Source organism: Lobosporangium transversale (assembly GCF_002105155.1).
Source record: "Lobosporangium transversale strain NRRL 3116 chromosome Unknown BCR41scaffold_4, whole genome shotgun sequence".
In the NCBI taxonomy this organism is placed as follows: Eukaryota; Fungi; Mortierellomycota; class Mortierellomycetes; order Mortierellales; family Mortierellaceae; genus Lobosporangium; species Lobosporangium transversale.
Window position 1 is genome coordinate 851,024 of NW_019028982.1, and position 26,459 is coordinate 877,482.

Here is a 26,459-nt window from a genome sequence, read left to right on the forward strand (position 1 = left end):
ATTTTAAGGCCTTAGTGGCCTTGAATGGGCATAAAGGAGCCGCATCTTGACGGCAATGATGCGGACTAAACTCTTCAACAGAATGGGTTGATGAATAAACATGTATTCATTAACTATGTAATTTAGAGACGATATGTTCATGCAAAACATATCCTCCATCTTCTAGGCTGAAGCCCTTTTCTTCCCAAAGCACACTAATGAGCATGCTTATATCAAGGCCCTTGGCAGCACCAACAAAAAGCAGGTCTTGAAGAGCTGCTGATGTACGCTGGGGCGCTTGCGTAATCATCTCAATAACAGGAGTGTACTTGATACTTGAAAGGCAGAAATGACATAAACACTAGATGTGAATTAGAACTTTCTTCAATTCTTCAACACACTCAAATATGTCGACAATAGCTCATGAGGCGTGAACAGCTTCATGACTCTGACTTAGTGTTCAACCATAGCATTGATGAGATAAGAGGCTATAGCAGTAAGTTGCTAGGCGAGATTGTTTAACTGGTGATAGATACCTGCATGCGAGGGCTAAGGACATCCGTGACCTTGATAAGGGCATCCGAATCAAGATGCTGAGACGAGCCTTGCTGCACCATCTGAGCTCGACCTGCAAGTAAGTATGCGTCGAGCACGATCTTTTGATTGGTGCTGCTGGTGAGCTTCATAAGTAACATCTTAAACCAGCTATATCGCCCCTAATACAACGCTCTTGATCTTAGGCCCACCAATGGTGAATATATAACAATTGTATCCGAGGTCGGGCTATGCAGTTGCTCTTGTTGGTCTTTTCCTTTTCCGATTCTGTAAAATCAGTCGTCTGAAAGGGGAGTAGCTGGAAACAGATTAACTTGCACTAATAATCGTGTGTAAGAGGCTGGTAAGTTATATCTAATGATAATTGGAGGGAAGTCTTGGTCAAGGATGCCTACAGGTAAATTGCGGTATTATGTTATGAATAGTAGATGCATATATCGACTTTCAACCGAAGATTAGATGGACGTATGGGATGCCTGAAGAGGTTGCTCTATTAAGTGAGTATGTGAGATGCAAAAGAATTGTATATGAAAACTATACATGTAATTATAACCATGCAAGAAAGAAAAAAAAAAGATCTTCTTTGAAAGGATCAAGTACAGAAAGCCATGTATGCACTACTATTTATTTAGAGGAAAAAATAGTTTCCAGGGGCATGCAAATGCACCAAGAACACCAAGGACTTGAGTTCTTTGCCTTGTTTTTTTTTTTTTATTTGCTTACGAGAAACTCAGCACTGCCACTTTTTTTTTAAAAAAAAAAAAAAAAAAAAAAAGGATGAGTGGTGCAAAGCTCTCCCCTCTTTCCCTCCTTTTATCTAGAAAGATACATGTTTTTAGTTGTTAAGAATGAGCAACAGGGACGACAAAGGAAGGCAAAAAAAAAAAAAAAAAAAAAAAAAAAGCTAACAAGATTTTTAGAGCGCTAGGCTACCTATGCCAAAAGGTATATACTATGTAATGGGGAATAAAAAAAAACCTACTAAATAATCATATGCTTCACGCTTCATCTTTCTACGCAAGCTTGTACAACATTAACTATTTGATCATGGAATTTAAGATCGCTCCTGACTCCTTTTCTGTGTTCTGTGAAACAAAAGATTGTTATTTCATTTCCGTTCTATCCGGTTTCAATTTTTTTTTTCTTTTTTTTTTTTAATCCGCAGCAATCCCATTGGGTATTCAAGTTTAAATCGTTTATCACTCCTCAATGATTTCCAACCTCGGATTTAGGGCCATCAGATATTGCAACTGTGATCTCGAAGGACCCCGATAACATAGCCACTTGCTGATGGCCAACGATTCCAGTCTCTCCGATCCCAGGACAAACGCACAGATCCCAGCGATGGTAAATCCTGTACAATTCACAACATACACCCGTGTCAATCGCCTCATCTCCATAGCCATCTTCCTCAACAACTCATCCGAAATCGGCCATTTTCCATGCAACTCCAGATCCAACAATTGGGTCGCTAAGCAAATATCTGAGACCCGTCTCTTCATCTCATCCACAGTCACTCTATCTTCGCTATTCGAATACATATATGTCGGTAATGCCAACTTTAAAGTCGTCAACATCGGGCAGTACTTTAGCGCAGACAGATCAAAGATGGAGGCAACCTCGCCCTCTAATTCTAAAACTGTCAGCCGTGGTAATGTCCAGGACCATGTCAAAGGCATAAAACTGTGAGTCGGCAATGCTGTTATCTCAATAGTGGCCAAAGATTCTGCCTTGAGACTTTCGAGCGAGTCTCGAAACCCATCCAGAGCATCCCTTAAGACAGGAACCAAATCTCTATCTTCGCCACACAGCTGTAGCGATTTAATATTGACTCTTGCACGTCGCTTCTCTTCAAACTCGTGCCATTCTGGATGATAATGATGTCGTAGTTGCCATGAGGTTGGGAAAGGAAGCGGAGACGATGATGGGACAGATGTTGCTGTTGTTGCTAATGTAGCTGCTGTTGCAGACGGCGACAATAATGAAGATGATGAGAGTGATGTCAATGAGTTGGATATTAAGTATGGACCGTCATTGCAACTACTGCCACTGCTGCTCATGCTGCTTTTACTGTCACTGCTGCTGGTTCTACTGTTACTTCCAGTCAGTGGAACAGATCCTGGCCTGCTAGGCGCCGATGCTGCTGCTGCTGCCCCTCGTCGACGGGCCAATGATGACGACGATGATAGAGTTGCTAGTCGAGCCTTTTTTGCCCATGCAAACAAACCCTCATCACGCACAGGCATTCGGAGCTCCTCCAGCATCAGACATGATTCCAAGTACTGCGCGACCATCATATTAGGTGGCGGCATATCTCCCATTCCCAACAATAACGTCTTCAAATACTCGTGTGGAATGTGATTCAAGACTAGGATTGCCTCTCTCCAGCACCTTGCATCCACTACAGTAGGTGTTCGCATCGACTGCACAATCTTGACTAGGCCACAGTGGGCCCTATTCTGATGTGGATGTTGGTTCAGATCTTCAGCGCCTTTGATCTTAATCTCCCTCAACGTATTATGTACGGCATCATGTACTCGGATGAACTCTATTATGCCTTCCATCTTGCATCCATATGGGATCTCTGATAGTTCGAGTCGTACCAAGCTTCGTAATATCATGACATAGGGAACAAGTACGAGGGGGGCCCGTAAGAAGGATTGGCCAATCACCTTGATATCTTCGGGACAATACATGATCATAGCCATCGCCACATCGATCTGTAGGTCTGGTGTATTCTTGCTCTCATCAAGGATATACATATTGGTTTTGGATGCCAACTCTCGTAGGTTGACCAACGGCTGCCATAGATCTACATGGTATTGATGGGTATAAAATCGTAGATAGTCCAATGTGGCGGGAGGCTGATGAAGTGAATTCTTTTTTTGTAATTTGAATAGTTGCTGTTGTTGCTGCTGTTGCTGCTGCAAACGATGATGAAAGCTTGCTGACACCATCACTGCAGGCGACGGTGATGGTGCGGATATAGGTATTGGCGCCGAAGTTGCCGATCCACTTGTATGGTTGTTTATTGTTGCTTCTAGTGTAGCATTTGATAATAGGGATGGAGGTGAGGATGATCTCAACGGGTTGATGGGTACTGGTGCTTGCAATGGCACCGGCACTGGTTGCTGTTGTTGTTGTGATGGTGATGTGTAGCTCAAGGCAGTTCTTGAGGACAATAACAGGGCCAGGAGTATAGTAGATCGTCTGTCTTTCTCATCTCTAGACCAATAGCGTGTTTTCTCGATGAGCTGAAAAGGCGATCGATAGAGAATAGGCGTGGCGCGTGCAAACAACTTCCGACTCGCAAGGACGAGCGCATGAAGCGCCTGTCGTTCTTCAACAAGATACGCTACAATCAAATCAATACATTCGTCCGGCAAGGGGAGATTGGATGCCAACACCATGGATATCACACCTCGTGGCTGATAAACAAATCAAAGACACACAGCTGTAAAACGAGGAGAGAGGAAGGAAAAGGAAAAGGATTAAAAAAAAAACAAAGAAAAAAAGTATTGTATATGCGAATGGGAAAGGGGAGGAAAGAGAGCCAAGCGAAAAAAGAGAAAATTGGAGGATAGAAGATAGGTCTTGTTTTGTTGCTCTGCTTTGATTTGTACGAGCTTTTGCTTGATTGTTTATGAACTGATGCAGGTTGATGCTTGGTGTTGCGTTTTGACAACTGCTTTGTTGTTAATAAAAAAAAAGGGGGGAGAGGGGCGGGGGGGGGGGAAGAAAAGGAAAAGAAGATAGCACGTTGTCCTTGTTGCTTCTTGTTAACAGGAATAAAAAGAAGAAAAATAAAGGTTATAGAATGTTATGCAGAGTAAATGGTGTGTAATAATTGGGTCAATGGAATAAATGCACAGCTTCCTTTTTAGCAACAATTCGGATCATCCAATTGATAATTGACTGAAGACTAAAACCGAGACCGATAAGGTTGGCGGGACTGCTTGCTTTAAAAAACACTAATGCACACACCTTGCGCACACACCCACGAGAAAGGAAAAATAAGAAATAAAAAAAAGGAAAAAAGGAAAAAAAGAAAAAAAGGAAGTAATGAAAGAAAGAGAAAAAGTAAATAAATAAAATAGGTTGTATAAAAGTTGGAACAAGATGATAGATGGATAATATGACCGAGATGAGAAGATGTTTATGAATGAATGAATGAATGAATGAATGAATGAATGAATGAATGAATGAATGAATGAATGAATGAATGTAAATGAAAAACAAAAACAAAAAAAAAAAAAAAAAAAAAAAAAAGAATGCGAACAAGATGATGATCGATGCAACCACGACAAAACAAAAGACTCGAGTACGAGAATAAGAGAGTCGGAATGGATAAAGAGAAAAAGAATGAAACGAGAACAAGAATGAGAATGAAAGGTGGAAATGAGAATGAGTGTGGAAACGAATGTACAAAGAGCAAGGGAGGGAAAAAGAGGACGGCGCGTCCCGAGTGAAGACAAAAAAAGAAAGAAACGAAAACTTTTGCTGTGAATCATAAATGAAAAATTTCTCTCCTTTTTATGCTTTTTTTTTTTTCGTTGTACGCAAATGGTGTATGACAGATTTACTCACATGTGCGAATGCTTGCAGATAACAGTGCATTGTATTGTGTTCATGGTATTTTTTGTGCAGCTCATGGGCCTAGTATCAATGAGGTACATGTATTTACCATTCTTTTTTTTTCTGTTGCAGGAGAGTAAAGTTAGCGAGCTGCAAGCAAAGAAAAGATGGACAGAAAGGGGTGGAGAAAATTATGACAGACGGAAATGCGAAATTGTTCACCAATTACAACGACGCGCTTCTTTCTCTCTTTTTTTTTCTTGATCTCTTTCTTGGACTTGCCCTACTTTGTTACTTTTTTAATTTTTATTTTTATTGTATGTTATTTTATTTCATTTTCTATTTTTTTATAATCCGCTCTCATTGGTAATCAATAATCAGACCGGGGCCCAATGTTCAAAAATGCGAAGCAGCAATGCATTGCTCGTGTGGTGTAGATGCAAACTGGAAAACAGACAAGTCAGGCAGACAGGCGGACAGGCAGACAGGCAGAAAGTAACACGAGGCAAAGAGGTGCGTACGCGTTGATTGTATGGTTCTGTTGAGCAGAGTACGGAGTGGGAGAGATGAGAGTAAAAATGCTTCCTCAAAAAGAAAGTTGAGACATATATAGAAATGTTGTGAACAAAACACATTCCTTGTGGTAATGGATGGAAACGGAGCCGTCGTGGTTCTGAGAAGGCCAAGTGAGAAGAGCAGAGGGATTAGTTGATTCGGACCTATCAGCGCACAGAAAGTGATCCAACAAAAATAAAAAAAGGACAAATTAAGAGGACCCTGCCCTTTTCTGCCAGCATTTATCCGTCTTGACATTTGATCCCCCGATGCAAATGATGTTGTAAAGGATTTCCAATGTTGATGGATGAGCCCTCTTCTGCTTTGCTGCTTTGCTGCTTTGCTGCTTTGCTTTGCTTCGCATTTTTTGTTGTTCTGCTGTCTTCAATACTGCTTTGTTGTTAATTGTCTTTCCTTGCTCTCGTTTTTTTTTTTCTTTTACGTTCATAATAATAACTCATCTCACTTTTCGCCTATTCCTATATATCCTCCTGTCTATTGACATTAGGTGATATATCCTACGACATGAGCCTCTTTCTAACTTTCTATTGTTTTCTTTCCGTTGATCACCCGGTTCACTGGCTCAAAAGACCGCATTGTCCGCACATAATACGTTTGATATTTTTATGAGTGGATCCAATCGACCACATCGAGATCCAAAAATCATATCAGCAAGCAACATTACCAAAAATGTATACTGATGCTCTTTTTTTTTTTTTTTCAGGTAGTCCAGTAGAAATAGGACGTCAACATAGTAGCCACATTTATGATTCTGGTAACTACATATTATCCTGTCAAATTTTAATTTTATTTAGAGCAAATAAACAGACAAAAAAAAAAGACTACCGCCATTGGTGCAAAAATAAGTACGGTGGTGAGTTGAGCGAAAAATATTTTCCATTTTTTTTTTTGTTGGTTGCGCTTTTTTCTTACAATTGGCTTCTTAATGTCTAATGGCTTTGTAAGAACGCGACTATGGAAAGCAAATATTTGTAATACCATGTGGCTGGGGAGGGGAATAAAGGGACCATCCTCCGATTCTGTTCCTGAATGACTGTTTCTTCCAAATCAAAGTTCTTATGTTTTGGTCTCGAGCGCAGTTGTTGAAAAACTTGAAAATGCCAAGACTAATGTTTGTGACAGAGATTGTGGGCTGTAGCTCTTAGGGCTTGTATCTACAATGGAACTATTTATTATTTCTCGTAACAATCGCCTAATTCTCTCTCTCTCTCTCGCTTTCCTCTTCCCATCCCCCAATAAACTAAACCTGCCACCATGAAAGGCCCTCAAAACAGCAACGATACCATTCATGATACTTCTGATATACCTGCTCCACAACCCCCTTCAATTCAATCCACAGCGCCATCTTCTGCACCACCCTCTACTTCGCTCTACTCACCCTTTACATTCACGGTTGACCAGACTTCTAGTGCAGCACTTTTATCGCCATTTTCTACAGTATCCACATCAGCAATAACTTCCTCATCATCTCCACCATCTTTAGCATTGTTATCACCGACAGAAACAGCGCCCTATGATGATGCCCCACCTTCGTACGAAGCTACGATTGACAAAGACAACCTCCCACAAATCCATAATGACTATGACCATCTTTGTGGCCCACCTAGTCAGCGAGGCGTCGAGCTTAAAGGCAGGATCCCCATGGAATCATTGAATGCATCCCTGTATAATCAACAGTCTTCCACTGCAGAATCCAGTGGTGCTGTTGGTACAAGTAGTGCTTCTTCTTCTTCAGGTCCTCGTATTTTCTCACCTGCACCTCCTCGTCCGAATGAATCCAACTATGTGCCCATTCAACATTCCCCTACTACTGCCAATGCACCCGAGCTTGGCTTACGAGGCCAGATTTCTCTCGATGATGAGGAAGAAGGCGATTTTGCAAATGATATGGATCGCTTATTAGGCACAAATCATGACAACGACCAAGACTACAGTCATAATGCTACTACTAATGGGGAAGCGGAAGAAGAGACAGGTTCATCCAGTTGGTCAATTGCGGGTGATGGAAGAGCCTGGGCAGCATTGACCTATATGATCTTCATGATCTTACCATGGTCCGTTTTTTGTTTCACATGGACATTTATTTGGGCGTTGATGGCGTTCTGTTTAATGATCATTCCGCCTCTAGGCTATCCATTTGTTATCTTCTCAGCTACATCTTGGCGTGCATTGGCTCGTGTGGACTTGGCTCTTTCAGCAGCGCTGGTCTCGAACAAGGTTCGACAAAAATATCCCAATGTGCCTGCACGGATTTTTATTGCATCAGAACCTGATCCCAGACCTCCTTCATGGAAACCTCCAAGTCTGTTTGGGATTCAAATTCCATTGCCTCAATTTATCCTTCAACGATTGGAAAGGAGACATACTTCGAGACACTGGGGCTCGCTTCGTCGACAACGATATAAGAATATGTGGGATAGAGGGGCGAAGCATTTGAAAGCAACCATGGATCGACATACATACAGGTCTATGGTTTATTTCATGTTCTGGAAGTTGATGCTGGCATCGATGTTGACCTGTTTCATCTGGCTCTTGTTTCTAATGACGCTCCCAATGTTGATGTGCCTGATGCCAACGTTATTGGTGGTTTCGAGGAAATTTGCAAACTGGCAGTATCGATGGGCTGTCTATTGGCTTAGTGAAAAACCTGCACCTATTGTTGTATGATGGAATCATATTCATAATGACAACGATCCCGTTTTCATGCTCGCTTATAAACCCTTATTAAAAAAAATTTGCTCTTTGCCTGGGAAATTATTGCACAGTTCGTTTTTTTTTAGGGTAAAAATGTTTTATTGCAATTAGTGAATCTAAAATATCTTGCGAAAAAGGAAAAAATGTAATTTTGGTTTGTTTTTTAAATGTCCTCTACAATCCTAATGGGAGGCAAGTTCTCATAACAGATCCTGTAGATTGTGGTCATAAGAGGGAATTCATGGCATAGATTATTCTTTGACAAGATGTTGTACATGTCCTTGGCGGTTGAAGTTCCCTGGAGCTTTTGACCGTTCAACATCTCTTGTTCCAACTGATCAAATGACTTGCCAGTCACGACATGAGCCTCAGCAACTTTACGGTTACGGCCTCCTGCACAGGTAGTGATCAAGTCTGCAACACCGCAGGATTCAAAGAAGGTCTCGTCCCTAACATCCTTGTAAAACATTTGCGAGAACTTGCGCATTTCATACAGGCCGATACGGATAATCGCAGCCTTGGTGTTATCACCAAGCCTAAAAGGATTAGAAAGGAGAGTAAGGTGTGATGTGTGTGTGAGTATGAATGTGATATCAGATAAAATGGTTCTGAAAAAAGACAGGTCATTGGTTATAAAGACTTACTTCAGGCCATCGACCAATCCTCCACCGATTGCAACGATGTTCTTGAGAGCACCACACAATTCAACACCGACAACATCTTCAACAATGTTGACACGGAAGGAAGGGGTATGGAAAATCTCCTTGAACAATTCACCGTCGGACCTGTTTCTGTATCCGATTGTAGTCTCACAGAAGCGCTCCTCTGCAACTTCGCTTGCAATGTTAGCTCCGCTGAGGATGCAGGAACGAATGTTCAATGACTCCTGAATCATGTCTGTGATCAATCGGAATCCATGTTCGTTGACATCAATACCCTTGATTAATGAGATGGCTTTGCAGTTTGGTTGAATCTTGCCTTTAAGCTGCTTGCAAATGCTGGCAACGAACTAACGTCAAGAAAAAGAAAAAAAGGAAAAAAAAGAAAAAAAAGGTTAAAAGATGTCAATTGAAAAAAAAAAAAAAAAAAAAAATGGTTGAGAGGAAATAGAATAGTTCCTCCTGTAAACACGTGCTTTGGTGCCTTGCATCCAATCTGCATTCCTGCTGTGTAAAAAAAAAAAAAAAAGTCTATTTTCAAGGACAAACGTCCCTTGAGTGCTCATTATACTCTCTCTATTTCCAACAATTGCTCTCTCATTTTCAAACTCCATTATTTTATCAGCGCACCCACCACACACACTCTATTTTGGCTCCTGTAAATATAGGCAACCAAGCCTAATCATGCCATAATATGAAACATTGACATGATTGCAGCATCCCAACATGTGAAAAATAAAAAAATAAAAAAAATATCATAAAACAAAACGGCGATAATAACAGTAATAGCCGTCGGCTTGATCACATATTGAAATGATACCATCTTACACTGGGATAGAAAAAGAATAATTAAAGGAACAAACACCGCCTATCAATGACCACCTATCACCAACAACCAACTTTAAAAAAATGAAAAGAGTATGCTAATAATAAAAGGGGCAGAGTGGATTTACGCACCTGATGAGGAACAACGAAAACAAGCATTGAAGCATCGCGGCAAGTCTCGACCAAATCAGGGCAAGCGACAATATTTTCCGGCAATTGAATTCCAGGGAGATATCTATTTGAGGAATTAGAGAGAGAGAGATCGAAGGATTAGAAAGGGTATACCAAGTATTTAAACTATATTGTGTGCAAAGTGATAAGACGAAAACGCTGCAGTGATCCTTTATGTATTTCAACTCCAAATCAATTCCGCCTTTTATCTTTTTTCTTCTTTTTGTTTTTTTTTTGTCATTTTGTTCATGTGTTGGATGCAATGATCCTCAAGTTGCTGATGTGAACGATGGTGATTGATTGATCTTTGACGGTCAAAGCTCCTTGAACTCCACTCTTGCCTTCTTCATCGTCTGTGTGATATCAAGGAGCAAATTATTTTTTTTTCCCTTTTTGCCTCTTCCTCTGTTTGTCTGCTTGTTTGCTTAAGACGTCCTTGTTCTTTTCACAATTATGACGCATGAGGACTGAACATTGATCCGGATCGGTACACGTTGGCGAGCAAATAGAGAAAATAAAAAAGATAAAAATAAAAATAAAAAGTGTGGGGTAGATAGACCACCACCACCAAAAAAAAAAAAAAAAAAAAAAAAAAAAAACATACTTGACGTTCTCATGCTTGGTGTTGATGATTTCAGTGAGGTTCTGGCCATTGACTTTTTCTTCAAAGACCCACATTTTGACCTGATTGTCAAAGTGATCAAATCGCACAACATTACGACCAATGATTTTGGCGACAGCAGAGCCCCTTGTGGATAAAAAAAAAAAAAATGAACACATCAGAACATAAGTAAGGTGGACGAGCTTCGAGCAAATAGCTGTATGAATGCATCTCTGCTGCATATAGTTTCATTGTTTTATTGTTTTGTTACCAGTTGCCAGATCCGATGAGTGCTACTTTCTCAGTCATAGTGTATATATTTTTATGTGTATATGTGATGATGTTGGAGGCAATCGATTCCGGAGAAGAACAGGACAAGACTGAAGGTGAGAGTGAGAGCGAGAGTGAGGACGAGTGAATGAGTGTTAATGAAAGATGAAGTGTGTTTGAATTGAATGGTGAGAGGTAATGAGTTCCTTTTTATACGTCTGATCAGATCTCTTTTTCCGTCTCAGCTTTAAAAAAAGCACGAGATAATGAAATTAAATGCACACTCCTGCACAAACGATATCGATATTAATATCTTATATGAAAGCAACACCGACAATTCATTCCCGCATGTTTATTCATCCGTCCTTTGTTCTCTCCGAACGAAAAAGAAATTTTTTTTGCACATGTGTTTCTAACTCTTATGAAAGACCTTAAAAAAAAAAAAGCGCATGCTCATGATATTCAACATCCGTGCCAAGGCAAGCCCGATAGGACATCCAATATGGTTCCCATGTGGAATGTTTAATATGGAAAATGTTTAATACGTCTATGCTCTATCTTCATTATCTCAAAACAATCGAAAGAGCAAAAAAAAACAAAGCGTCAAAGTCCGCGAACATTATCACTATCTCAAATTTGAATTCATAATTTGTATCATCTGTTAACGGAATGTCTGAATGTCTGATGCTGACTGATGGTGCTACTTTTCTCTTTTAAAAAGATTTTATCAGTCAGCATTAAATTCCTTTGTGTCCCCCTTGTGTAATCTTTTTCGGTTCACAAATTCATCCGACTTGACATCTTTCATGTACATTCCAGTCCATTACATATGGTTGCTCCAATTGCGACTCGAATGACTTGCTCGGATAGTCTCAAACTATCTGTCCCTTTATCCTTACTTCTTTCTTTATAGTAATGCTAACCCGGTGTAGGTGCCAATCCTTCTTCTCGTCGAAAAAAGTTGCAGTTGAAGAAAGAACCTTGAATGGCATGCGCTTATTATTATTATTTTATCTGAGAATGGATTAGTGAATGCAGTGTAGAACGCTATGACCAACAAACACAAGTAAGTGTCCATAAAACATCCTTTTCGGCATTAAAGTTGCCGTTAGAAAAAAGAGAAGTCCCACGCTTTTTTTTTTTTTTTTTTTTGCAATTGTGTCATGTTCCTGTTTTCTTCTTTTGGTATCCCCCACTCACTTACTATTCCTCCCGTCTTGATTGTCTCTTTTCTTGCCGCTATCCGATCCGAAACCAGATCAGTAACCATGGCTGCTACTCCTGAACAAAAACGAATCTTTTTGACAGCGCTCCGTCATTCATTCCAAAAAATGGGTTTGGACATTGTTCATCCTTTTGCCGCACAGAGGTACCTTTTTTTTTTCTTCATTCATTCACTCATTCCTTTTTTTTTTTTTTTTTTTTTTTTTTTGTGCATACATTACTCACTTAAAGATAAACAATCAACTCTAGCTACAATGCTACAGCCCTGGGCCAGAAGAACCCAATGCATACTTTCAACCAGGCCTCAACTCTATCACTTATTATCGGTAGCAATAAAACTTTTTGGCATACCTTTTTGGCACAGCATGACCCTTCCAAACTCAAGACCGCTGAAGAACGAAAGGATCCCATGGATCATTACTGTGAACGACTAATTCCTCAAATTACCTTGGAGGCCCTCAAGGAAGCCAAGTTGTATTCGGATCAAGAGGGCAATGAGTTCACAACTGCATTTTCAGTAGCCTTCTCTCATTGGCGGATCACCATGCCTCCTGCAGGAACCCCTCCTCCAGGATCAAAGCCTACAGGATTTGTGGCCCCGCCTGTCAACACTCTCCCGATCCAACATGTAGCACATGCAGCTGGCTTTGCATACTTTAACCCTGTAGCCTTCTTGAATGTCCATCCTGTCTATGGTCCATGGTTCGGAATGCGATCAATTGTGATGGTGGATTTGCCATACGATATCTCTGACAATGAGACATTATTGATTACAGATGAAAACGCCACAGGGACATACTCAAAAGACTCTCAACCGATTGATTTCAACCCTGCATTCCGAGACTTATCTCCTGTGCAGATGGAGCTACAGACAGCAGCGCTAGAGAAGACCAAAACTGCATTATTAACAAAAGGATGGGATCCTGCAGATTGGGAGGAATGGGTGGCGTTTCGACAGAGTTTGGCCCGCGATCGGCTGGATTGGCTTGCATGGCGATATTCAGACGATCAGATGCGGTATCATTATATGAAACAGCCAGAGTTTTTGGATGAATGCGCCCGCAAGTATCGCCAAGAAAGACAACTCCATCAACAAGGAGTACATTAGTATGAGATCTCTATTTAGAAATTTGTAATATATACCGAGCTTATTTAATAAGCGGATCGCGGCGCGGTGTTTAATGGACACTTAATAGAATAAACGTCAATGGCTCAAACAAGAGTAGAAACTTAGTGGCACATAAGAAATCTCTATTATCTTATTCAAATGTATATAACAAGAATAAAGTTCCTTGCCTTATGTACTCTCTAAGGTAACCATCCAAACTGTTGACCATTCTATACGTTGGTGGGGTGAGAGGGATCTGTAAGGAAAAATAAGACATATGGGCTCCTTAGAGGCTGTGGGTATAATTACGCCAGTAATCAATAATACATGTCTTCTCCAGTCGTTCTTGGTCCTAAAGATGCAAAGAGTCGTCATTGATGATTAAACAAGGATGTCCTTATTGATATGTGGCGTAAGTAATAGCGATACAGAATCAATAAACACAGCATAAGAGCATAGGTGTTTATTGGTACGTGTGCATTTGACATTGACCATGATAGGACAGATAAAGAAGAACAAAGTAATGACAATAAAGGAGCTTTCAATATGGGTTGGACATACTTGGTCATAGCATCATCGGTTGCATTAGTAGCAGCAGCAGTAGTGTTGGCAGTAGCGACGGTAGTTGTAGTGATGGTAGTCAGTGACTTCAGGAAGTCTTACGACCATTATCTGCACCGGCCCATCCTGTATTTAATTATGTTTGAGTTACAGAACAACTAGTATACTTTTTTAACTTAGATGTTGATCTCGAACTTCCGGAACAATTTCAGCGCTAACAATATCAGTAATGCTTACACTGCTTCTAACGTCCTTACGGACGGCAACCTCGGTCCATCAACCTTGGAGGACAACCCCACTCCACCACCTACCCCGTCCAGCAACCCTTTCTCCCCTGAAATCCAACAAATGCTCTCTCCTGAAATCCTTCAAGCTATCAGCACTCTTACTCAGTTCTGCCAAAATAGAGGTGCGGTCCTCCAGTTAGGTCTGTCATCTCAAGACCCACACATATTCACGACGGATTCACTCTATTGCATGAGGTCCTATGAGGAATTTTATGCCTTCCATCAAGAATAGAAAGAAGTTTCATACAGCTAAACTCTCTGACGAAGAGCAGCGTTATTACGACATTAGCCGATTTCCAAAGCTTGACGGTATGGAATACACACCCCCAGCTGCTCCCAAAGAGTGGTTAATCACTGATAGCCTCAAGGACACTGATCAAAAGTTGGTCAAACTGGCAACAAGAGCTGCACACATTACGAGACCAATTGATGCAGCAGCTCATGCCATCATCCCTCAAAATAACACAAATGACCCTCAAGTACATCATACCTTTGTGCCCTGGATACAGCTCGAATTCAAATCTCCACTGTATGTGAACAGATCAATAAAATCCATATCAAATCATTTTACAAGGAAAAGAAGTTTATTAACTTTCCAGACACATCGACTTACTTGAACATGCTAAACCTTCGCAGAACAACAAGGAGTACAGCAATCCTAACCGGGATAGGGATAATCGAAGCAGGCAAGCTCGTTTCGGGAGCCTCAACCACACTTCATTTGCTCAACCACAGCAATATCAGCAAGTGGGGCTCTCAAAACCAAAACCACAATAGAATAATAATCACGGCTTGGGCAGCCAGTTTTTTCGGAACCCCCCTTCTGCACGGGGAAGGGGCCAAGGCGGAGGGCGCCAGTAGGGAGTCGACTACACCTCTGCCAAGCAGTATGGAACTTATGGACGACTAACGGGTCCACAGAGTTATTCAGGATAGATACGAAGTCCCATTCGATTCACCAGCAACACAGCCACACATAACAGCGCTCCAAGGAAGAAATGAAGACGATAGAGCAAGAGATCGTGGAGTTATTAGCCAAGGAAGCGATATAAAAAGCTCTTGCCTTGAGTAAATATGGATCTCGGGATGGCAGGCCTGGAGGACCGCTGATAGCCTGGAGGATTTCAGGAGAGAGCATTTGTTGGATTTCAGGGGAGAAAGGGTTGCTGGACGGGGTAGGTGGTGGAGTGGGGTTGTCCTCCAAGGTTGATGGACCGAGGTTGCCGTCCGTAAGGACGTTAGAAGCAGTGTAAGCATTACTGATATTATCGCTGAAATTCATTTTTCTATGGAGATGGATGTGTTCTGGAAGTTCGAGAGAAAGGATTTATTTTATTAACGACCCATCCCTGTGTTTAACAATGCTCAGACTACAGAATGACTGGACTATGAAGGATAATTAATTTAAAGCCATGGCCGTCTATTTACAATCACAAGAATTGCAGAGCCTGTGCCAGGATTTGCGGTTAGAGATAATGTCAAGACCGTGTGCTTGGGAAGATAGCAGGTTGATATTACGTCTCTTCCTCTTTATCCGACTCATCCTGAGCAGCAGCTAGCTCCTGAAGTAATGATGACTTTCTTGTCCGAGGTTTAGTAGGTGAGTGAAAGACCACTCTTTCCCACTCCAACACCATCATTGGAGATTTCAGATCAACACCGACAGCTATGTCCTCTACCATGACACGATTGTTATATTCATATAGCCGCTTCGCAGCGTATGCCTTCTGTGCGTACGCATGGTACTCGTCCAGAAGGTTGAACAGAACAAAAACACCATGCTGCAGGAAAAACTGGATGTCCTCGCTGGCTACTGGCAATACAAGAGGTGAACATGCCTTCCCAACCACCCAAATATCTTCGTATTTGATAATCTTGATCACCGTCGCAGTTGTCCCTTGTATATTCAATAGTGGAGGGCATCCAATACCGTGCTTTTCCAGCTCCAGCAAAATGCTCTTATTTATCTTTGCATTTTTGCGAAGCTGAACTGCCACGTCAATCGGGCCGCAGCTTCCACGCTTTGCCTCAAAGTTCCCAACCTCCATGCCATCCACAGTCAGGAGACAATCACACTTCCGTGTGTTACAGCCTGTGTTGAAGGCCTCCGCAAGCATAGACTTGGACAACGTTGTCGCAGCACAGCCTTGCTCGCCCAAATGAAGACATAATTGGGTATCCAAAGGCAAGCCATCCTTGAAAATACATCCCCAAAGCAACATGACATCTCCTTCCGAAGGCTTCTTGTTTCCGGTCAGAGGCCTGATTGCATGAGAGAAAAGATGTTGGAGTACGTTGATCCTCCGCCTCTGTTCCGGATATTCACATTGCAAGGCATATGTGTAATTTAGAAGATCCTGCACTGAGGATCCTTCCTCAACTTTGCCCAAGAGCCTCTGGACAATCTCATCAATACCTTGTGTCCTCTCCTCCAAACCTGGTAACAAACAGAGACCTTGAGCTGCTTTCAGTTTCTCGGAACCGAATGAGTTGTTTGCATCTGTTGAATATAAGTTCCATATTCCAGATAATGCCACAAAAGCATCCTTGTAAGGAAGACAGTGATTTTTGTCAAGGGACTTGAGCTTGTGCAGAAGTTGCGCCTGATGAAGGTTCCTCAATCCAATGCGATACAAGATTTCTTTGTTCTTGCTGCCAATTTCATCCAAAACTGATTGGTCGAGGTCAATTGAGGGTAATTCCACGTCCCAGTCTGTGTACATAAGAATCGCTAAATCAACTAAACTGTGCCAGGGCTCTCTAAGCTTTAGTTTAGGTGTGGCTGGTTCAGAACTTGTGGTGGAGACAGATTGGCGTCGCTTCTTCATAGAGATTGGAAACGATTTTGACTTTTTTGGACTTGGTGGGGGACCTGTTCGAGAACACGCAGGCCAATTTTCTGCTAAATCATGGTCCTGGAAACCTTCGAAATCCTTAGAAGGCAGTATGTACTCCGTTTGTTGATCATCGAGTTGGTTATCTAAGACTGGGGGGGCACTAGTTAATGATGATTTACCTTTTGCTAGTAATGATTTCGCTGTCCATGATGATGATGATGCCTCCATAGAAACGCTGCTTTCTCTCTCCACAATAGATTCCGAATCTAGACAAATGTCCAGACGCTTCTTTTTATGGCTCACGCTGGATAGCTCTACGATCTTCTCAGCATCACTTGCTCCGCTTTTCACTACTTTTAAAATTGTCGAAGATATTTTGCGTTTGGCGTCTGATGCATTTTTTTTATTTATATATTCCTCGAAGGCTTGCGTGAAGGGGTCTTTTGAGGCCTTTTGTAGAACATTATCGGCACGACTTCTCAGGCTTTCAGACACATTATTGGCATTACTGATTGTCGTGAGGCCCTTAGTGTAAGTTGTAAAGTGCTGTTCTGACGGCTTGGAGAGATCACAATACTTGAAGAATGCATGGGTATTATGCCAATAGCGGGCTTTGACGCTCTTGAAGAATGGATGCACCTTCAGTGCACTAGGAGCGGTATGGTCGAGGTCTTGCATCGTTATATATTTAGTTCATGAAAATAGTAACTTCATAAAAAAATATGTTAGTGATGTGAAAGCTATTTTACTTGCAGAGGATAGGATGAGCGAGCGTGAATGGTCCACAAGCTGCTTTTCAGACCTCTATGAGGTACCGTGTTGCGCGGCACAGCCGACAATATACGGCAGCATCTTGTTATTATCGCCTTAACTCTCGAAAGAGCCATAGAAGCAAAAGTAAACCATCCAACGATACCACCATCGAAAGAATAGCCGCGCCATCCTCAGGTATACGGCCCAGATTTAAGGGTTGGATACCTGATTTCTCTGTCATCTTTTCCAATTAGACGTACAGAAGCGGCAGCGAAGCAAATTGAACAAAATCATTTTTAGAAGATAGGATGAGCGAGCGTGAATGGTCCACAAGCTGCTTTTCAGACCTCTATGAGGTACCGTGTTGCGCGGCACAGCCGACAATATACGGCAGCATCTTGTTATTATCGCCTTAACTCTCGAAAGAGCCATAGAAGCAAAAGTAAACCATCCAACGATACCACCATCGAAAGAATAGCCGCGCCATCCTCAGGTATACGGCCCAGATTTAAGGGTTGGATACCTGATTTCTCTGTCATCTTTTCCAATTAGACGTACAGAAGCGGCAGCGAAGCAAATTGAACAAAATCATTTTTAGAAGATAGGATGAGCGAGCGTGAATGGTCCACAAGCTGCTTTTCAGACCTCTATGAGGTACCGTGTTGCGCGGCACAGCCGACAATATACGGCAGCATCTTGTTATTATCGCCTTAACTCTCGAAAGAGCCATAGAAGCAAAAGTAAACCATCCAACGATACCACCATCGAAAGAATAGCCGCGCCATCCTCAGGTATACGGCCCAGATTTAAGGGTTGGACACCTGATTTCTCTGTCATCTTTTCCAATTAGACGTACAGAAGCGGTAGCGAGGCAAACTGAACAAGAAAAAAAAAAAATGCAACGGAAAGCAGAAAGGTAAATAATGATTCAACGCCATTACCTGTGGAAGTATGTGTTTTATCAAATGAAAAATGGAACGAAATCTCTCTCTCCTACTTTGAAAGTGATGGAAGCTCCACTTCAAAGCGAGCGTTGGAGTGTGTGGCTTGTGATATTATCCCTCCAATGCAACGTGCATAATTTAGCAAGCAATTAAAACGAATGGGCTCTATTGGCCATTGGGCCCATGGGGAACACTCCGTATTTTGTTCATGTTCCTGTGCTCTCCCTCTTTTTTTTCTACTTCTTTCTGTTCCCTTCTTTCAGGCACACATCCCTTCTTTGAGCGTCCATATCTCTAAACTTATTGTGGTAAGTTTGTTGGTATTGTTGTTGTTATCACTTTCACAACGACTTTCAGGAGCAAAAAGATGGACAAATCCAGCAAATGCAACATGTTTTGAAGAAATGAATGAAAAGTATCATCGGCTTCATAATCGGCCCACTCCATTGTTTTCATTTTTCTTCTTGGAGGACGGTCAATGTGATGGGCGCGTCGAGATGCATGGAATGAACCGAAAGCGAAACACAATTACAATCGCAGCATGCATTGGAAGCACACAAGGCTGGGGAAGGAGTCTTTATTGGGCTCTACCCACCATTTTTTTTTTTTTTTTTTTTTTGACTCTTGGCCAAGATATCGCCTCGCTACCCATGTTTAAACTCCTTACATCGAGTTCTTTACGATGGATCATATACTCGATTTTACTTTAGATAAAATCAATATCGTCACTTTCATTGTGGTTTCCATTTTACAGATGTGAGACTATCTTGAAATCAGTTTTTTCTTTTCTTGGCAGACAAGTCACCGCGCTCTTTTCTATTTATTGATTACGCTCACTCTTGGTTATCTTTACAACGCTCTGTATTCAATTAATCTCACATTCTCTCAACTATTTTTTTATTTTTATACTTTTGGACAACTTTTAGGACTCTTGGAAAAACAAAATAAAACAAAAAAAAAAGAAAAAAGGCTTCTCTTTATTCTTTCACTTCTTTCACTTCAACAACGAAAATACCACAAGCTATCTTCAACAAGGAATCCTTTTACACTTACAACACATCATGGTTGATCCACGCCCAACTATTAAAAATGCAGACATGAATGAAGATATGCAGCAGGAGGCTGTAGAATGTGCCATCCGTGCGTTTGAGAAGTATACGGTCGAGAAGGACATTGCAGCTTTCCTCAAGAAGGAGTTTGACAAGAAGTACGGTGCTACTTGGCATTGCATTGTCGGACGTAACTTTGGAAGCTATGTCACCCATGGTAAAAAAAAAAAAAAAAAAAAAAAAAACAACTTCAATTTCTACGATCGTGTGAATTTTAATGCCATTGGAAATATCCTGTCATCTGACATATTTTCACATGTCTTTTTTCTTTTTCTTTTGCAGAAACCAAGCACTTCATCTACTTTTACTTGGATCAAATCGCCATTCTACTCTTCAAGAGTGGATAGATGTTTATATCCTATCCAACAAAAAATCACCCTTAGTTTCTTGTAATCCTGTAGTGTTTGTTAACTGTTGCAAACATTTTTTTTGCTCAGGACTGGTACTTATATTCAATCAATATTTAGATTAGCTGAAATGAACAAATAAAATATTTTCTCTGGCAGATGTTTTTTTTTCTTTTTCTTTTTTTTTTTTTTTTTTTTTAGTTTCATTGTCCTGACAATATTATGGTGTCCACTTGTGCACATTAAAGAAACCAATGAATATGACCAGAAAGAATTAATAAATGAAGAAAATGCTTTTATATCGTGTATTTTTGTAAGAGTCTATTCAACCAAGTCCAAATGTCCAAACACCGCCCCTATCAACCACTTCTCTCGCCGTTATAGGTCCGTTGAGTAGTTTTCCTGTAAGCAAAAGAATATATGTATAAAAAAAAAAAAAGAAAAACCTCCGCTCCCGCTTCATTTTCAATATCCACTGATTTATTTATGCGTTAGTCTCCTTTGTAGTAGCTGTTCCTGTTGAAGATGCGGACGAAGCTTCCGTTGCAGCGGCAGCGGCCTTCTTGGCAGCCTGGATATCCTGGCTAGGTCTAATTCTCCAACCCTTGAGACGATTCATATAGCGAGCACGTTCCTGAACAGCATCCTGAATTCCAAAGGTTTTACTATCAGGAGCATCAGGCCATTTGAATTCATGATCGATAGTGACAACAGCCTTCTTGAACTTTTGACGCTTCGAAATGGTGTTCCCACCAACTCCGGCGACCTTGACAGGCATATTGGCCGTACGGACGCTCAGAACGTTGAGGTTGTAGATGTTGGAGAGATAGGACTTGATATCAAATTTGTTCATGGAAGGAGGAACACGGAAAGTAAGTGTGTTGGAAACTTCAGGGACATTGGCGCCATTGCGAACTAGCTTGATGATGGTGGAGGGGAAGTAAAGTTTTTTCAGTCCTTCTTTGAGCAGTGGCATGGTTTGAATGTATTGGGAAATGATAAAAACTTTATGTTATGAATGCGAGTAATGTAATATATTAATTTCTCCTTGTGCGTGTATAAAAAAAAAGGAAAAAAAAAAAAAAAATGCAAAAATCGTGCAGATTGCTTAAAGGCAAGAGGGCCGTGAAGCTGAGAAGATAAGCTGACAAGGACAAAAAGTTTCAGGCACGATAAAATGGTGGTTCAATGAGTAATGGTGAATGTTTTCCTCCCGAAAAGCAAAAAAGCACGGTGTGACTGTTGATTCACTGAAGAATAGTTATTTGTTTTGATCCAACAAAAGTCAGTCTATTTCAATGCGACAAAGGACAATGTGGCTTTTACTTAAAAAAAAAAAAAAAAAAAGACATCGATACTTTCTATGCTTCATTTTTTTTTTTTTTTTTTTTTTTTGGTGTGAGTTTGTGTCTTTTTTTTGTCCTTCCACCTTCATTCCTTTTCTTTCATTAGTTGACATCAACAACAAAACCTAATTTTCGCCTGTCATGTCGACCGATTTCAAATCCCTGACGGTCAAAAAGTACCCTCGACTGCCAGGACGTAAAACCCCAGAGTCAAGATACTGGCGCAAGTTCAAGGTTAGAAAAAATAAAATTGAACATAAAAGAACAATGGAAGCATAAGAAAAAAATATACAACTGGATGAAATAAAAAAAAGAAAAAAAAAAAAGAAAACGATATTCATCAACGTTATGTATCTTTTTTTCCCTTATCTTTTGCTCTTTATTATTTAGTCACCAATTGTGGTCAAAGAGTTTGCAGCTGTTTCGTCAGTTCATTTTTCAGAGACGACACCATATGATTTTGCAGTGACAGCATCGACACGCGTTCAGATTTACAGCTCAAAAACACATCAGGTCAAAAAGACTATCTCACGATTCAAAGACGTCGCATACTCGGGAACCATTCGAGCGGATGGAAAGCTAGTAGTTGCTGGAGATGCTACCGGCCTGATTCAGATCTTTGATGTCAGCAGCAGAGCCATTCTCAGAACTTTCCGAGAACACAAACAGTATGCCTCTTTATTGGTTATTATCGATTCTTCTATAGTCGTTCAATCATTAGTGTTCCGATTGATTTATCTACTAATTACTAAAAAAAAAAAAAAAAAAAAAAAAAAAAATGGTTTTTATATAAATATGAATATGCTAATATAGCCCAGTACATGTTACCAAATTCTCATCAGACAAGACTCAGATTTTGTCTGCATCAGATGACAAGACAGTGAGGATCTGGGATATGCCTAGCGAAACTCCATTGACGATATTCACAGGACATGAGGATTATATTCGTTCAGGAATGGTCTCGCACGACAATCCACATCTTATCTTATCAGGATCTTATGATCAGACAGTTAAATTATGGGATATGCGCACTCAGGGCTGTGTTATGACCATGAATCATGGATCACCAGTAGAAGCTGTAGAGATGTTTCCTGATGGAGGAGTGGTTGTTTCAGCTGGTGGACCTTCCATTAAAGTGTTTGATATCTTGGCAGGAGGTCGACCCATGCATGCACTCTCAAATCATCAAAAGACTGTCACATCGTTATGTTTTGATAATTCACATTCTCGTCTATTGACAGGATCATTGGATCAACATGTCAAAATCTATAACGTTCAGGATTATAGTGTTGTCCACAGTGTCAAATATCCAGCACCAGTTTTGAGTGTTGCTCTCTCAGTACGTCTGTCTCTTTCACTCGTCTTTTTTTTTTAAAAAAAAAAAAAAAAAAGTTTTTTTGCTTACACACAGGGACGTTTTTTTCTTCTACTTTCTAGCCTGATGATACACACTTGGTGGCTGGTATGGCAGGTGGATTACTATCGATCCGTCAACGCGTCGTCAAAACAGCTGAAGTACAGACCCGTCGTGCACAGGAGGAGCAGATCCGTGCTGGTAGCTATAAATACTTTGTCCGTGGTCAAAAGAAGGCTAACGAGGGCGATTTCACAGTCGAGACTCAGAGGAAGCGTCGTCTGCGTGAATATGACCGATATTTGAAAGCATTCCAGTATGGCAATGCGTTGGATGCTTGTCTGAGAACGAACCAACCTGCAGTGACGACCGTTTCATTGATTCAGGAGTTAGTCCATCGTGATGGTCTTCGACAGGCACTGTCAGGAAGAGATGATATCTCCTTGGAGCCACTGGCGCAATTCCTAGTGAGGAACATCAACAATCCACGGTACACATCCATTCTAGTGGATGTGACAACGATTATGATTGACATGTACACGGCTGTATTGGGGCAATCGCCTTTGATTGATGAGCTATTTATGAGGTTGCGGGCCAAAGTTAAAATGGAAATTGAATTTCAAAAGCAGTTGTTGTCCGTTTTGGGATCGATGGAGATGTTGTTTGCAAAAAGCACGACTACATCTGTAGGGGTTGCTATTCATAATGAGATGGCATCTGTCTCTATGTCATCACCGGCAACAGCACCAACGGGAGCAACAGGGGCATCAACAATGGCTTCATCTTTATCTTCATCTTCATCATCGAGGATACAATAATTTTGACATATCAAATGACACACATCCTTTATAAATGCATTCATTCTCTTTTCTCCTTTTTCGAGTTATACATTTATTATTTTTCCCCTAATAGATATTACTCAATGTGTATAAAGTTGAGGAAATATTAAAAAAAAGGGGGACCTTGCCTGAACAGTCTTCTTTGCATGTGATAAACAGATAGAAAACGGCGCACTTTTTTTTTTTTTTTTTTTTTGCTTATTTGTTCTTTTTCTCATTCAAGGATGTCTTGTTTCACTTTACTGACATCCATCAAATCGAGTAGGTAATTGTGGTGCCTTGTTCTTGTAGACCTCCCTACGGCCTCTTATGTTTTAAAGAATAAAGAAACGCTGGGTCAACAAGAAGAGAAGACTGCTGAGCAAGAGCCGAGTAGAAGGATGAAGAGAGGTGAGCAAGGGCCGAGTAGAAAGATGAAGAGAGGCTTTGTAAGAATCGAGTAGAAAGATGAAGAGAGGTTATGTAAGAACTGAGTAGAAAGATAAAGAGAGGTGGGCCACATACGCACGGACAACCAAGCTTATTCACAGCAAATGGCCATGACAAAGAACTTCCAAGAATGGGAAAAGCAATAAACAAAATGCACGTACTACTAATAAAATGAGCTCCAGAACACAATAGATCCGGGATGTAGGTGCAGGGGCGGACATGGGGAATATGAAATTAACACAAGGATGCTAAGGCTTTTTTTTTTTTTTTTTTTTTTGTTTTTTTATATTACAAAGCGCAAGAGTAATAGCAAGCTTTCCATGGTTGCCTGCATGGCAAGAAAGGACACTATGGCTTTTGGCTTCCAGAACCTTAACTGCTTTTATAGGTGCTTACTCTTCTCTCCTCCATGTTCTTCGTCAATATAAAGACTTCATTCTCTTTTTTCTTTTCTACTTTCACTGTCCTATTTTCTCGTTTTATCTCTCCATCTCTCTTTCTCCCAATTCTCTAAATCTCTTCTATCTCCCTTCCCTTCTTTATATACACGAACAAAACAGCTCTACGCTGATACTCTCTTGCAAAGAAATTGGCACCAGAAGCAGAACAAGACAAAAACACGCTAGATAACAAAAAAAAAAAAAAAAATGACTATTAGACAGTTTAATCCTTCTTTATTTAACCACCAGACTGCCATCTGCAGTGGTTATACATATCGTAAATACTTGCCCTTCTTTGCAGCCATAAAATTTTGCCCTCCATTCTCCTGTTTGTAAGGACTCCCACTCAATCCATTGTTCCTTATTATTTTATCCTTCGAATAAATAGACTACGTAGATGAGGGCAATAAGGATGGAATCCCGATCCTTCTACTTCACGGCTTCCCAGATTTATGGTACGGATGGCGATATCAGATTGAATACCTTGCCTCATTAGGTTACTACCGGGTGCTTGTGCCCGATCTATTGGGCTATGGAAAGTCAAGTAAACCACGGTTTGACACTCAATATGATCCTGCGACAGAAACTTGGCAATATAACAAGCTGAACACAGATTATACACCCAAGAAGGTAGCTAGACATTTAACCGAGCTGTTGGATCATTTGAAGTTGGAGAAAGCAGTGTGGATAGGACATGATTGGGGCTCGGGTATTGTGTCAAGGGCAGGATGGCATTTCCCGGAACGAGTACATGCTGCTATTGCGTATGTATTTTTTTTTTCTTTTTTATCCTTGTTTAATGACTGACATATTGATTCCATTGTAATCCTTAATGTATTCCTCCCAATGGGTTAATGGTTAGTATCGGCAACCCTTTCCGCCCAATCTCAAAACGTATGGTTTCTATAGAAGAATTTGTAAAAGAAAACCCAGCTTTTCAGTACTTCCATTATTTTGCAAGTCAAATTGCAGCATCCGAGATGGATTCGATGGTAAATATCATATATACCAATATCAAAACAATATTTTCATCATATCGATCCTGTATCTAACATATTAACCTTCCCATGTTCATGCTTTTGTTTCCCTGTTATATTTCCTTGAACATAAAGGTAGAGGATGTTGTAGGTAGCCTATTCCTTGATGAAACTGGTAACACAAGTGAGGTATCATAAACTTTTATCTTTTTTACTTCACTTACTGTATACCTATTCTAGTCAAGCAGAATGTAGCGCCTACTAACATTTGAATTATATTCATGCATGTTGTTGCTTGTAGGACCGGGCATATTACATCCAAAATCTCAAGGAAGGAGGGTTCTATGGCCCACTCGCGTACTACAAAAGTTTCGATATCAGCTATCGAGAAGATCTACGTAAGCTAAGCGATTAATTGTGTAACAATATTAAATATGCAGATCGAGATGACTTACCTTTTCTTTGTTTATTAGACCTTGCAGGGTCGCGTTTCACAGTGCCAGCGCTGTTGTTGATCGTGAACAATGATCCGATCCTTACACCCGAATATTGTAAAAATGTGCCTAAGGATTACTTTGATGATCTTGAGGTGGATGAGATTGAATATGGAGAACATTGGGTTTTGACTCAGAACCCAGATATGGTCAACAAAAAGATTGGTAATTACCTTGAACGGCTCTTTGGTTCGAACGGAGGTATACGTAGGAAGAGCGCAAGCACAACAAGAGACTTGAGATCAATGCAATATCGGCACCAGCATCATTACCTAGATGCGAAGTTGCATCAAGAGTCACATAAAGAGCAGCCAGAAGAACCTTCTATGGTACGAGAGCAGCCAAGGCTACATGGGTATCATCACAGCTCTCATAATGCGCACACTCAGCGTTCCCATCATCACCATGAAAAGAATGGGAATAGTCAATTCTATGGACGGAGCAAACTGTGATAATGACGTGTTTATATATGCTTTAATGATAGTTCGCCTTTTTAGCTTTATCA

General features: G+C 40.8%; 9 protein-coding genes across 9 annotated transcripts; 5 read left to right on the forward strand and 4 right to left on the reverse strand.

Moving 5' to 3' along the window:
- Positions 1-1,443: 1,443 nt before the first annotated feature.
- On the reverse strand, positions 1,444-4,250 carry BCR41DRAFT_346755 (hypothetical protein). Its single transcript, XM_022022955.1, has one exon. The coding sequence runs from the start codon at positions 3,942-3,944 to the stop codon at positions 1,734-1,736; it is 2,211 nt and encodes a 736-aa protein (XP_021885145.1). The 5' UTR covers positions 3,945-4,250; the 3' UTR covers positions 1,444-1,733.
- A 2,540-nt stretch (positions 4,251-6,790) lies between these two features.
- On the forward strand, positions 6,791-8,445 carry BCR41DRAFT_346756 (hypothetical protein). Its single transcript, XM_022022956.1, has one exon. The coding sequence runs from the start codon at positions 6,940-6,942 to the stop codon at positions 8,350-8,352; it is 1,413 nt and encodes a 470-aa protein (XP_021885146.1). The 5' UTR covers positions 6,791-6,939; the 3' UTR covers positions 8,353-8,445.
- Positions 8,446-8,462: 17 nt separating this feature from the next.
- BCR41DRAFT_346759 (NAD-dependent glycerol-3-phosphate dehydrogenase N-terminus-domain-containing protein) lies at positions 8,463-11,138 on the reverse strand. Its single transcript, XM_022022957.1, has 5 exons — positions 10,907-11,138; positions 10,639-10,782; positions 9,996-10,098; positions 9,024-9,388; positions 8,463-8,915 (listed from the first exon to the last, which is right to left on the reverse strand). The coding sequence occupies exons 1-5, from the start codon at positions 10,942-10,944 to the stop codon at positions 8,543-8,545; spliced, it is 1,023 nt and encodes a 340-aa protein (XP_021885147.1). The 5' UTR covers positions 10,945-11,138; the 3' UTR covers positions 8,463-8,542.
- Positions 11,139-12,094: 956 nt separating this feature from the next.
- Positions 12,095-13,367, forward strand: BCR41DRAFT_346762 (hypothetical protein). The gene is made up of 2 exons (XM_022022958.1): positions 12,095-12,274; positions 12,379-13,367. Exons 1-2 carry the CDS (start codon positions 12,174-12,176, stop codon positions 13,235-13,237), a joined length of 960 nt encoding a protein of 319 aa, XP_021885148.1. The 5' UTR covers positions 12,095-12,173; the 3' UTR covers positions 13,238-13,367.
- Positions 13,368-15,040: 1,673 nt separating this feature from the next.
- On the reverse strand, positions 15,041-17,600 carry BCR41DRAFT_392751 (hypothetical protein; the record flags this gene model as incomplete). The annotated part of the gene is made up of 2 exons (XM_022028495.1): positions 15,041-15,371; positions 15,604-17,600. The coding sequence occupies 2 exons, from the start codon at positions 17,598-17,600 to the stop codon at positions 15,041-15,043; spliced, it is 2,328 nt and encodes a 775-aa protein (XP_021885149.1).
- Positions 17,601-19,680: 2,080 nt separating this feature from the next.
- Positions 19,681-20,075, forward strand: BCR41DRAFT_300345 (dynein light chain type 1-domain-containing protein; the record flags this gene model as incomplete). The annotated part of the gene is made up of 2 exons (XM_022020563.1): positions 19,681-19,885; positions 20,011-20,075. The coding sequence occupies 2 exons, from the start codon at positions 19,681-19,683 to the stop codon at positions 20,073-20,075; spliced, it is 270 nt and encodes an 89-aa protein (XP_021885150.1).
- A 406-nt stretch (positions 20,076-20,481) lies between these two features.
- On the reverse strand, positions 20,482-21,162 carry BCR41DRAFT_346769 (hypothetical protein). Its single transcript, XM_022022959.1, has one exon. The coding sequence runs from the start codon at positions 21,049-21,051 to the stop codon at positions 20,560-20,562; it is 492 nt and encodes a 163-aa protein (XP_021885151.1). The 5' UTR covers positions 21,052-21,162; the 3' UTR covers positions 20,482-20,559.
- Positions 21,163-21,462: 300 nt separating this feature from the next.
- On the forward strand, positions 21,463-23,784 carry BCR41DRAFT_332099 (WD40-repeat-containing domain protein). Its single transcript, XM_022021834.1, has 4 exons — positions 21,463-21,655; positions 21,812-22,089; positions 22,235-22,760; positions 22,859-23,784. The coding sequence occupies exons 1-4, from the start codon at positions 21,563-21,565 to the stop codon at positions 23,591-23,593; spliced, it is 1,632 nt and encodes a 543-aa protein (XP_021885152.1). The 5' UTR covers positions 21,463-21,562; the 3' UTR covers positions 23,594-23,784.
- A 906-nt stretch (positions 23,785-24,690) lies between these two features.
- BCR41DRAFT_392755 (Alpha/Beta hydrolase protein) lies at positions 24,691-26,406 on the forward strand (the record flags this gene model as incomplete). The annotated part of the gene is made up of 6 exons (XM_022028496.1): positions 24,691-24,760; positions 24,872-25,247; positions 25,346-25,475; positions 25,596-25,649; positions 25,762-25,858; positions 25,934-26,406. 6 exons carry the CDS (start codon positions 24,691-24,693, stop codon positions 26,404-26,406), a joined length of 1,200 nt encoding a protein of 399 aa, XP_021885153.1.
- Between the last annotated feature and the right edge of the window lie 53 nt (positions 26,407-26,459).

Coding starts and splice junctions, on each gene's coding strand:
- BCR41DRAFT_346755 (XM_022022955.1), bottom strand. CDS start 3,944: ATGGTGTTGGCATCCAATCTCCCCTTGCCGGACGAATGTATTGATTTG.
- BCR41DRAFT_346756 (XM_022022956.1), top strand. CDS start 6,940: ATGAAAGGCCCTCAAAACAGCAACGATACCATTCATGATACTTCTGAT.
- BCR41DRAFT_346759 (XM_022022957.1), bottom strand. CDS start 10,944: ATGACTGAGAAAGTAGCACTCATCGGATCTGGCAACTG. Junction 10,783..10,906: donor CTCATCGGATCTGGCAACTG/GTAACAAAACAA, acceptor TTTATCCACAAG/GGGCTCTGCTGTCGCCAAAA. Junction 10,099..10,638: donor ACCAAGCATGAGAACGTCAA/GTATGTTTTTTT, acceptor TTCCTCAAATAG/ATATCTCCCTGGAATTCAAT.
- BCR41DRAFT_346762 (XM_022022958.1), top strand. CDS start 12,174: ATGGCTGCTACTCCTGAACAAAAACGAATCTTTTTGACAGCGCTCCGT. Junction 12,275..12,378: donor CATCCTTTTGCCGCACAGAG/GTACCTTTTTTT, acceptor AATCAACTCTAG/CTACAATGCTACAGCCCTGG.
- BCR41DRAFT_346769 (XM_022022959.1), bottom strand. CDS start 21,051: ATGCCACTGCTCAAAGAAGGACTGAAAAAACTTTACTTCCCCTCCACC.
- BCR41DRAFT_332099 (XM_022021834.1), top strand. CDS start 21,563: ATGTCGACCGATTTCAAATCCCTGACGGTCAAAAAGTACCCTCGACTG. Junction 21,656..21,811: donor GATACTGGCGCAAGTTCAAG/GTTAGAAAAAAT, acceptor TTTATTATTTAG/TCACCAATTGTGGTCAAAGA. Junction 22,761..22,858: donor TTTTGAGTGTTGCTCTCTCA/GTACGTCTGTCT, acceptor TCTACTTTCTAG/CCTGATGATACACACTTGGT.